General features: G+C 41.6%; 1 protein-coding gene across 1 annotated transcript; it reads left to right on the top strand.

Annotated features, from left to right (window-relative positions):
- Positions 1-5,464: 5,464 nt before the first annotated feature.
- Positions 5,465-8,664, top strand: LOC310987925 (cytosolic 5'-nucleotidase 1A-like; the record flags this gene model as incomplete). Its single annotated transcript, XM_083974394.1, has 3 exons — positions 5,465-5,474; positions 7,073-7,203; positions 8,367-8,664. 3 exons carry the CDS (start codon positions 5,465-5,467, stop codon positions 8,604-8,606), a joined length of 381 nt encoding a protein of 126 aa, XP_083830520.1. The 3' UTR covers positions 8,607-8,664.
- Between the last annotated feature and the right edge of the window lie 3,999 nt (positions 8,665-12,663).

Genomic DNA, 12,663 nt, shown 5'->3' with positions numbered 1-12,663 from the left:
GCTGCTGAGGTCACATCCACATCAGCTCACACACACTTTGTAGCTTCACCTGCAGAGGAAACACACATCATTCATGTGCACAGCAGCTCACATGTCCATCATGTCTCCAGCTGCTCCTCCACTGATTGGCTCTTCTTCTCTGCTTCATATCAGTGTCAGCTGAATGCAGTCACACAGCAGTGAGGAAGAGGAAGCTGCCATCAGCTGCTGTACTTCTACTATCAGTCCACTAGATGGCGTCATGAAGCTGCAGTGAAGTGAAGAGCAGCCCAGCAACATGATCCATGGACGACTGTTTCCATCCACTGACACACACAAGGACTGAGATCCACTGACTGATGTGACACAGTCTGTCCACACAGGGAAGTAAAGTATACTAATATAAAGTAATATAAAGCAATAAACAATTAATGAGTAACAGGAAAGGCACTGGCCTCATCAACTACTCCACCACCACAAGGCCAAAGTCCATCTGCTGATAAGATCACTGATAAGTTACTAGTGATTGTCGTCATTTGAACCTCTGTCATTGCCTCAGCTGTATGTCAGACCAGGACTGAGATCCACTGAGTCCCTGTAGAAAACCACTGGATCAAACAAACTACAGCTGATTATTACACACACAACAACTGGGCCTCAACTTATTTCACCTCACAGCTCCACTATCACAACATTCAGTCATTTCACTCACACTGGGAGTTCAAAGAGAGAGAAAAAACTCTCCAGCTGCCACAAAATACAGACAAATGATGCGTTCAAGTTCCTCTAGGCCACGTCTTCAAATGTCTCGTTTTGTCACAGCAACAATCAAAGAGACAAAAATATTCAGTTTACAGTCAAACCAAACAGAGAAAACAAGGAAACCTTCATAGTGTTTAAGCCTGAAAATGAAGATTTCTGCTTGAAAAATGTAAAACTGTTGCAGCTCTAAAAGATTCTTTACAACAATAACCCAGAGAGTTTGCTGTGTGTAATCACAGACATGAATGGTGGGGACACAGAGACAGTGTCAGTGGTACTGATGATAGGCAGTAACAGTACTGATCAATAGACTGTAGTAGCTGTTGAAGCAGGAGCGTCTGTGGTGTTCACTGTCTTTCTGAACATCATATTAAAAACCCTGTGAGCCGCTCAGTCCACCACACTGAGTCCACATCAGTCCTGTAGTGTAAATCTAATGACAGACCACTCACCACAGACAAAGTCCCAGAAAGTCACAGCTTTACACAAACAAACATTATTCTCTGTGCTTCTGCTCTTACCGACAACATCCACTCAACATGGCGGAGACGGCTGTCGGTCCAGACTTTACATTTACAGCTCTGACTCTGGCTACAGTAACATTATCACAACAATGAGAAGTTGAAAAGCAGAGAACTCAGGTAACAACAGGTGTTAACGAGGAAAACATTCAAACTGTTCACCTTACCTTCACACAAGAAAATAAACTGCGACATAAACGTTGGTCAAAAGTGAAACTATGAAAGTTGCCTCACCTGTTTGACGTGACGGCGTGCTCTTACCTGTACTAACCTGCTCTACTGCTCTTTGCTCCATTTCTGTCAGTTGATAAACAAGTGTGTAACTCTGCTCTATGAGCGTGTTGGGGGTTTAAAAAAAAGACACTGATGCAGTGAGAGCGTTAATTCACAGCAAAACGTGCAGGGAAGACCTCTACCTTTACCTAAAAAAATAAGCATGAACACAAGGTTACACATTCCATCCAGCAAATCCAGCTGCAACCTTGAAATTACAGTTGTAAACACAGCGTCATTGAAATTTTAAGCATTTGTCGATTTTTGTCTAGATGTGCATGTTTTCTGAGGGGCCACTGAAACAACTTAACTGGGTAGGTTTAGTAAAAAAATAAAATAAAATAAAAAGATCTCTTTGGTGTTTTTCATTGTTACTTTTCCTTTACTTAAATCGGTAACCACTTTGTTAAAGCTTTTATTTTGTTAAGTCTTTGCACTATTACGGACCTTTTATTTTGAAGTTTTCCGGTAGACGTCTCTGTCGGCAGTTTGAGTTTCCCGGGCTTCAGACAAAGCAGGTCAGATCTGGCTCCACAGTATAAAGATCTTCGTCATAATTAAGCTCCTTGCTGTGACAGGAACAAGGTATTGTGTGATTTGAGTTTTAAGTAGTAAAATGTGATTTGGTCGATTTGATATTAACAAAGTGTTTTAATCTAGGTTGATTGGCAATGACGCTAATGTTAGCCTGCTAGCTAAATGTACTGATGTTCCTCATGTCCCAGTGATGTTAACTCTCTAGCTGCTCCTCTTAAATGTCACACAAAAGTGTATTATGTTTCTGGTTAATGTGGAATACAGATTATATTCGACTGTTTGTTAGAACTCTTTTTTTTTTTAAATCTCAATTACAGTATTGGTTAGCGTTTACAGTGTTTAAAAAAAGTTTATTTTAAAATCAGGAGGCTAGCTTCTGGAAACATCAGTGTGCTTCACCAAGGTCTGACTGGAGTTTTCTTCAGTAACAGCTTCTGCTTCATCGATGCTGACGATAACCTCCATGAAGGGTCATGATGACAGAGAGTCATCACAGCTGCTGCTGCTGCTTCATCACATGCTGTCCACGTGGATTCATCACCCAGCACATCTTCCCACGTGTCACAGCTGATCGACAGTGATTCAGGCAGCGTTCACACTCAACACAGAGGTCAGAGACAGTCACATCCACCAACACTGAAACACAACTGTGAGTATTGATCTATTAATATTAAATTTATTAATTTTATGAACTTATCAAGACGGTAGACTACACAGTTGATGGGTTTCTGAAACTGAAATGGTCTGGGCACACTGTAGGGCGTCAGTGGCTCGGTTGTCCAATAACCAAAGGGTTGGAGGTTTAAATCTTGTGTTTTTGGTATCGGGTAACGATAGAAATGCGCTAAATGTAATCCATTATTATTATCATCATCAAACTATTAAGCATTAGTTAAAGGTTGAATATGGAGAATCTCTATTAAAAGCCACACTTTTTCAAAAAACGAGTACACAGATGGGGCATTTAGAGGGGTACAGAATAAAAGTATTGCTTTTTAATTATATTTAGTTTGAATTAATTAATTTGAAATTTGTGACAGGTTCGACAATGACTTCCTGTTTAAATCATACCATCCAATAGCCGCCATTGTGGCTCTCTTCTCCACAAAATGAAAATGGTAAAAACCTTTTGGCATCAGAATAAAAAACTAAAACTTTCAAAATGGTGCATCTTTGGTGTTTGACAGTTTCTTTTATTTGGCTTTTATTTAGATTTTTCACTCTTGATATCCTCTTCTCTGTCTGTGCCCTGAGCTACTGTCTCTGTCAAATGAGAATGCAAAGGAGACACCATGTCTCAGTGAGAGTACCTGTATGAATAACGGTTAATTAAAAAAAAAAAAAATGAAAGGGGAAAGATTTGGAAACGCCACATTTGAACATGTTTTCTTTTCTTCCTTTCTTTTATAGAACAAATACCAAATTGACCAAATCATTTTGTTTCTAGTCTTTGGTTTAAAATTAAAAATCAGATATCCATTTGAATATGGTTTTAAAATAAATCATGTTAAAAAAATAATAAAACAAAACAAAGAGGGCCCATTTTCTATTGAATTGCATTTCTTGATTGTGACACCAATAACCTCCTCTTCTCTTTTGATTTAAAATAAATCACAGACTGATGTTTTTAAATTATGATAAATGATTGATTATCTGATGAGACTCAGACCTGAAACAGTGAACATTTAACACTCACCTGTTCATATTACATCATTATCAATGTAACGTAGTGCCACCTAACAACCACAAGGGGTCAGGGCACGAACATGAATGAACACTCATATGAAAGTGGTGTGTTCAGGTAGAAGGTCACATGACCAGGCTGGATTGCAGGCTCACGTCACTGTGTTTCAGAGTTCAGTGATTTCTGGCTCTAGTCTGAGCAACATGACGGGGAACACAGTCAGTCCACTGTTGAATAACCATAATAACTCTAACCTACAAACTACATGAGTATAGTAGTTAGAGGAGAACCTTATGTGTCAATGTAGGAGTCAGCTAATCATTTTCAATCAAAAACTACATATGACCGCTATTATCATATATCGCCGTGACGACAGGACGTTCGATCTGATGTAAGAGAGGTGAGATTGTCCCTGATGCACACGGATGCAACAAAGGATGTAAGGAGCCAACAGAGCAGCAGAGAGAGGTGAGTTCACTGTTCACTACTATTAATGATGCACAGTAGAGTCTGTTGAAGAGCAGCGTCCATGTCGGAGATTATAAGAGTTTTTATTATAACAACTATCAGAGCTGCTCGCCTGTTGCATAACCTGAAAAAGCTTCTGACTTTCGGGGTGACCTCCGTGTTATGTGGCCCACTGAATATATCAGTAGTGTAACTCCCATCATGCCACTGGGCTGAGTGAACGGCATTCTGGATTTGATGCTACGTTTTAATGAATGCTAATATGCTAGTGGATTAAATGGATGAGTAATAAGACTTTTATAGGAACCACATGGGGCTTTGAATCATGGATTTTCATAAATGACAACACTGACAAACAACAAAGATAATGTTCAGTAAAGTAAGACGTGTTAAATCTACAGTCACTGATATTGTGGTTTATTTGTTTTAATCAGGAATCAGTATTTAGTTGAAACTGTTTCCTTTTTTTACTAACACGTGAATATTGTATGTAACGGACTACAACTCGTCAGATGAAATTAGTACGAGAGCCTTACTTTCTGGTCTTTTTATGCTGACACATATTCACATAGCATATCTGCTTGCAGTTCTATATATTTCCTGTAACATTGTGTAGACTTCAGTCTATTTTTCACTGTTCTCCACATTTATCTGCTACAGTCAAGATTGGTGGTAAGTATCATAAACTCTTTCATATTTATTCAGTCATTGTCATTGTATATCGTTAAAATAGAATTAGTGTAAAAGAAAAAAAAAGCCTAATTTCTGTTAAACTCAGCCATATGTAGTCTGTAACAGCCAAACGAGCTGCTCCTGTAACATGTATTTAAAGTGTATGTGGACTAGGGGCGGGGTTTAGCTCACTCTCTCTCTCTCTCTCTCTCTCTCTCTCTCTCTCTCTCTCTCTCTCTCTCTCTCTCTCTCTCTCTCTCGACTATCCTATCAATAATAGCCCAAAATATATACTTAAAAAAAAGTGTATGTGGACTGAAGGACACTTGAATTTTACCACGGAGACAGTTTAAGACATTAAATAATGTGTAATGTAATGTGTTTGTTGTGGACTGATGAACAGGTGGTTAACTTCAGTCAGGATGAGAAAGTATCACATACAAATACAAAATGCTGACATGTGTCCGAACTGAAGTATCAAAGAATTTCCTGTTTATCACACACACAATATTACAGACATATAGTCAAAGTAACATAAGGAAGGTAAGCTACAGTAACAACAATCAACATGTTCCCAGGTGAACTGAACCATATACTATGACAATCATCTATCACTGACATAAAACACTCAGTGGATAACTTTGAATGAATCAGATGATAATTATTATGATAAACAGTTATTGGTAGTCTAACAGCTATAATAGTGCTGTGATGTCACTTATTGTCCAGCAGGGGGTTTAATACAAGTAGATACTGTACATCAGGAGGAAACCACTGGAGTGAAATAACCAAGTCTAACTGATCTCCAAGTTTCAGAGAGATGTGCTCTGGTCACCATGGAGACGATTTGTGCACTCAAAAGGTGCAAAGATCAAGATGAAGGAGAATGTGTGAGCAATGGAAACTCCACATACACACAGCAAGAGATGAAGTGAAGACATAAACCACCGAGTCAGATCTGAGCTCTCATAGAAGAAGCTCAGAGAGGTAAGGAAGAATTAATCCTCATTTATTTTCTAAATGTGAAACTTCCTGTCACCTTCCAGTGACACAAGAAGACGAGTCGACGTGTGAATCAGTGAGCACAGAAATCATCAGTGTTGCCCACAGCAGAGCGATCACTGACCAATGAGAGACAGGGAGGGCACCACCTTCATCAGCTGCTCCACCACCACCACCACCACCAGGTAAAGTCCATCTATGGATCTGCTGCCTCCCTGATGAGTTACAGCCAGTCCACCGACTCCATGACTCCATCTGCAGCAGCCAAACCAACAGTGAAGGAAGCTCATTATGAGACGCTGCTGGAGGAGGAAAGACTAAATAAATCCCAATGAGAGTGACGCTGAGAACGCACTTCCTGTGTTGTGTGTGTGTATGTGCATGGTGGCTGATTCACTGACCTGCAGCAGTGTGTTTGTGTGTTTGGTCTCTTTTCAGGACAAATTAATTTCTGATTTATTGTGGACAGAAAACGTCACTCAACGACTCCACATTCAGTAGCTAAAACAAATATTTATATTCTGTTCATTATGAGACATTTTCACATTCAGCTGAGACACTAACAACTAATGAAAGGTGTCAGTTTAATGTTGGTGTGATGTCAGTGTGACATCACAAGGTGTTTTCGTATTAGTTTGTAGTTTTGTGATTCATGCAAAACTGCTGATGCACAGGGACAGTTTTTCATCAAGCAGTCTCTGCATTTCCCTCTACAACAACTCTGTCTCATAACGTCTGTTATTATCTCATAGCGTGGTGAATGTGCAGGTCACAACTTGTCCACCAGAGCGTTGTGGAGTTGTTGGATTGTGTATTTGATGAGTTTGATGAGGGAAACCAAGAAATCCCATGAGCCTCCTCTGTAGCGTAGCTCTGAGCAGCTCGCGGCTCTGCTCCGCCGTTCTAAAAATAGCTTGCACCGACAATTAAAGGTAACAAACCTACTGCTATGACTATAGGGATTATGGCAATGGGGGCCAATTTGCCAAAATGTTGAACCATCCCTTTAAAAAAACTACCCATCCGATTATTCAATTATCAAAATAGTTGATGATTAATTTAATAATCAATTATTGTTTGATTAGTTGATTAATTGTTGCAGCTCTAATCATGTATTGACGGTGTATTGGTGAGTGTGGTGTCAGAAGGTGAATCCTCCTTGTCCTCGGTCCAGGCGTCCTCTCGGCGCTGTTGGACCAGCAGACGGCTTCCTGTTCGTCTGAGCAGCTCAGAGTTTTATTCTGTGGCGACGCGGTCGTCCAGCCCGACGTCAGCCCGGCGTCGGCGTGTCAACGGGCCGCTCAGGTAGCTACTCGCCGCCGCCGCCGCCAGCTGCCTCTTTCATCAGCTCTTGTTAACCTTTCCCATATTCCATGTTATGAACTGTTTGTATACAGTATAAACTTGTCTGTATACGACATCTACTGCCTGTCCTGGGGGAGGGATCCCTCCTCTGTTGCTCACTCTGAGGTTTCTCCAGATTTTCCCTTTTAAAGGACAATTTCAGGTGAATTCAACTCGGGCCTGTATGTTCCTATCATTTTAGGTCTAAAAGAAGGAATGTGAAGATTTGCAGTTTAATTGCTCCTGTTTTGTGGTAGATGTGTCTGTCCCCGCATCGCCACGGCAGCGATGAATGGGAGCGGATGCAAGTTCCGCTGTTTAGGCTGTTTACATCCCTCAAAGCCGCAATTTTTTCCACAGACAGCGTCAGATGGCGACTCAAACATGCACCGAGAAGTTTATTTACTTCAAGCAAGCCGACATGTTTGTAAAACTAGATCTAATTCAAAGTCATTTCATTTCATTTTCATTTTATTGTTTATTTGTGACGGGACTTTGCATATTAATGAACATTATAAAAAATGTAAATACACCAGATTTAGCTCAGGGCTAAGTCTCCCGGAGTCTCGTGCACGGTGTGTTCAGGTGCAGTGGGAAAGCTATTGTTTGTGTCATAAACACAGGAATATCAACTCTTGACTTGCTTCAAGTAAAAAAAACGTATCAGTGCATGTTTGAGTAACCACCTGACGCTGTCTGTGGAAAAAAATGTACACTTGAAGTAAGTCAAGAGTTGATATTCCTGTGTTTATGACACAAACGGTAGCTTTTCCACTGCACCTGAACACACCGAGCGGCAACTTGGGTCTCGCGTGAGACAGACACAACTACCGCAAAACAGGAGCAATTAAACTGCAAATCTTCAGATTCCTTCTTTTAGACCTAAATTAGGAAAATACACCCCCGAGTTGAATTCACCTGGAATTGTCCTTTAAAAGGGTTTTCCATGGAGGTTTTCCTCAGTGGATGTGAGGGTCTAAGGGCAGAGGATGTTGTTATGATGGGATTTGAAGCCCTTTGAGACAAACTGTTTAAAAAAACGGGCGATACAAATAAAACGGCCTTGTCTGGTCGTCCTCTGCTCTGACCTGGAGGTTGCGTTCACTGTCTCTCTCCTTTTGCAGAGTTTGTCGGCTCGGCTCGGTGAGATGCGGCGGAGGTTCGGCATGGTCGACAGCCCGCTCAGCTTCGTCATGGTGACGGCGCGCGGCGGCAGAGAGAGCTGCTGCGCCGCGCTGAGGACGCTGCGGTCTCGGGGCGTCGGGCCGGACGAGGCGTACTGTCTGGCCGGGGCCCCGAGGGGCCCCATGCTGTCGCTGGTCAGACCTCATTTCCTGCTCAGCGACGGCAGCCTGGAGGAGTGATGACATCACAACGTCGCATGACCTCACAAAGAAACGTTCACTGTGTCTTTAAGAGAAAGTTCAGATCGTCGGTCTGACTGAAGGTCAAAGGTTCAACCTCAGAGTTTCTGTTTATTGTTCATGATGAGGTCACTGATCGATGACCTCACGTCTGAACTCAATGCTGTTTGACTCTGATTCACTTTCACTGTTCGTCTATTGATTGGTGATTGGGCTATTGATGAGTTCAGGTCTGATGAGGATATGATCGGTGTTTGGTTTAAGAGAGAATTAACTCTGAACTCAGAAGATTTTAGGTTAAAACTTTAGTAAAATAAAACAATTGATTATTATTATTGATGTTTTAGTGTGAAGGTCGTCACACACAGATGGTTAAACCCAAACTGTTACATTTGTTTCTGTCATTTGTTGCACAGAGATTAGAGATTATGTATTTTATACATGAATATAATATTAAAAACAGCGTTTGTGTCTGTTGGTGTGGTGTCTTGTTTTGACCAGTGGGGGGCATCATAGGCTTAACTCTGGGTTAAACTTTGAGGGGGTTAAGATCTCTGCCCACATGAGGATTTTTTTACATGTCACTTTGTATTAATGACAAGAGGTGGTGTGATATGTTCATACAGCCTATGTGGGAATGCCAAAATAAAGAGGTCGATGAACCTTTTCCTTTTATCAATGTAAAGACCAAATGTGCCTGAGATCAGTTTTCAGATCAGATAAATCCCACCAGCACATTCACTTTGTGGTGTCCTCCTCTAGCTTTACCTCCTACCAGCAAACTAGCAACCAGCCACATAGAATCCGATTATTAAAGATAGAGGAGGAAAAGACGACATGCAGAGCTAACTTGGATCTAACGTCCAGAGAGATGGGACTGTTTTTTTCACAGTGGGGCTATTTGATTAGATAATATTTCTGGTTGAATAAAAACTACATGAAATTGATTACGTATTCCTCTTTCATATTGTCTTTATTGGTAACCGTTTTATAAAAGCAATAATTAAGCAATATATCAATATATTTTTGCTTAATTATTTCACATCAGATTATTTACAGGACAGAGATGAATACAGTTTAATAATTATCTCAGTGGCATGTTAACAGAAAAATCATTAGCTGGTGGGACTAGTAGCTCATCAGCAGGAAATGCAGTAATGATTCAGTAAATCATTTACAAGAGTCATTGAGAAAACATTTTTAAAAATCGACTGATTTTAATCCATGAATGTGAAAACGTGAGTGAGAGACAGATGGCGCATTTCCACTAGCACGGCTCGGCTCGGTTTGGTTGTGTTTCCATTACAACTGAGTATCACTAGTGCCGCCGTGACGTCACACGGCGCCGGGCAACGCTCTAAACTCTGTAAATATATAACTTTAGCAACATTTGAAACATTTTCAGGCGAGAAAGTAGTCGTTTAGATCCCCAACGTGTTGAAAATCTGACAAAATACCAGCTGTTTACAATTTTGTTTCGACGAAGTCGGCGTTACTAAAGCTAGCCGTAGTGAGCAACGCACTTCCGGTTATTTTCACAAAATAAAATACCCGTTGCCTTTTATCATAAGGAAAGCCATTACGATAGAATTGGTGCTTTTACTTTGTAAACAGGAAGTGACCCTACCCTCGCTGTAGCTAGCTTTAAACCGCCGTTTTGGCTGCTCCTGTCCCGTTAACGGCATTTAACCGTTCAATATGCCTTACCGGAGAGTCTTGCCAGCTCTGAGATCGGCCTGGTTCATTGTAAAACATTTATTTATTGACGTTAATGTGGTGTTTTCTGTGCGTACAGACCCCAAGGCAGTGCTGCTCTTCTGTCTAACCACAAACAAACTTCTGCTACAGCCACGTTAGACCTCGGGGTGACGATGGTAGGCTGGCCGGCGGAGCACGTCAGGAGCCGGGCTGCTGCCTCTGTGATGTCGCGGTCGCTGCTCGGACCTGGAGCTTCACTTCTCCGAAAAACATCGGGGCAAACTTCTAAACAGCCGTCGTTTGGATAAACTAACCGCACATGGGGATCTAAACAGTTACTTTCTCGCATGAAAAAATATTAAAACTTAATAAAGTCACATAATAACAGGCTTCTGCAGGAACATTTCTGTTGTCGATCGTCGCTTCCAGTGACGACACTCATCGGCCAATCAGTGGAAGGCAGTCGGCTGACGTCACGTTTTAGTAACGCTTCGGCTCTTCATCGCTGAGGTGATACCAAAAGTGTACCTGGTTGCAGGTACTGCGTGCTAGTGGAAACATGCAAATAGCGCGCCGAGCCGAGCCGAAGCGCGGTAGTGGAAATGCGCCAAGAGACAGACATGTAGAGACTGAACTGTCTGTTCAACAGTGAGAAGGTTTCTGTGACAGGAGGAGACTCTGATTCACTCAACACAGAGACACTGAGGAACCAGACCATGAGAATCCAAACCCAGGATACAGAGGTTGATTGAAGGTGGTGTTGAAGGTGTAGAGGTGGATCAGTGAGTCAGAGGAGACTCTGTAGAAGGACAGAGAGCCAGCAGGACAGTCCACATACACTGCTACTCTGTTAGAGACAGAGGAGGAGGAGGAGGAGGAGGTGATCTCTGTCCGTTTGCCATTGTGCCTGACATAATAACCATCATCAGAGCACTCCAGACGCCAGGACTGATCGTTCCAACCAAACCCACTGTCTTCACTGTCTCCTTTCCTGCTGATTCCTCTGTAACTCACTGATATATAAACCAGTCCTCTCCTCTCGACCTCCCAGTAGCAGCGACCAGTCAGACCAGTTGAACACAGCAGCTGAAACCACAGGTCAAATCTGTCTGGATGATCAGGATATGACTGATGCTCCACAAGTGTCGCCTTCCTGTTGTTGTCAGACAGTTTGATGTTTGTGTGCACTGTGTTTGTGTCGATTGTGAGTCGACAGGAATCTGATGGAGAGAACAAGACACAGCTGCAGTTATTGATCATGTGATCAGTTATTGACAGTTTGATGAAGACTCATGACGTCAGTGATGTGACAGTGTGAAGATGGTTGAATGTGCTGCTCAAAGTTTAGTTAGTTGAGTTTAGTTTATTTATTTATTTATTTCATTCATTTATCGAGCATAAAAACAAAAAATAAAATAAACAATGACAATACTGTAACTCTTGAATGAAAGGGGGCAGAAAGAAGCAAACTTATATTGTCTAGCCCTTGTTACAAAGAATTAATTCACAAATTAGATAGTACCTACATCCAAGCAAAGAAGAAATGGAAGAAGAAGAAGAAAAACATCAACAAACAACGTTTACAACAAAAGTGACATAAAATAAATTGAGCGGCTGCAGCCCAGCTACTCATCATCTTAATACATTTCTATTAAGTGTTGACATGCTACATGCAGTATAGACACATATAAATTTACTATCACATGCGCACATATACACATAAATACATAAACACCAATATCTGTATACAGGGTTCAAAATTAGCGGTCGCCAGTCGCCAGTGGCGACTAACTTTGATGCTTTGGCGAGTAAAGGAAGCCTGCTGACTGGCCACTCTGGCGAGTGAAAAAAAAAAACTACTTCGTTGTTGTTACTGTTCCTCCCGACCCAGCTGTGACGCTTGGGTTGTGAGCCGGTGTTATGCAGATCTTAAAGCTCACAACATGACAACATGCCGTATAGCAATGATTTATGACCGATTACAAAGCTCGCGGCGCATGTGTGTATTCCTCTCTCTTCAGTCTGGTGTTTGGCTGCACTTTCAATAAGAAAAGTTCCATATGAGCGCGATCAGCTGAGACAGAGCACAATGGATGTGGCATTGATCAGATATCGCAGTGCACATGTTTATTTAACGGAAAAAAAAAACATCGCTCCAATTTATTTATTTATTTTTTTTGCCGTTAAATAAACATGTGCGCTGCGATATCTGATCAATGCCACATCCATTGTGCTCTGTCTCAGCTGATCGCGCTCATATGGACATGCTCTTATTGAAAGTGCAGCCAAACACCAGACTGAAGAGAGAGAAACAGCAGAGCTCCTCTGACAGCTCCTCTGTGGAGCTGCAGGAGAGCTG

Source organism: Trachurus trachurus, assembly GCF_905171665.1.
Source record: "Trachurus trachurus genome assembly, chromosome: 6".
NCBI lineage: Eukaryota > Metazoa > Chordata > Actinopteri > Carangiformes > Carangidae > Trachurus > Trachurus trachurus.
The sequence above is the reverse complement of the archived record's forward strand: the minus strand, read 5'-3'. Positions and strand labels throughout refer to the sequence as shown.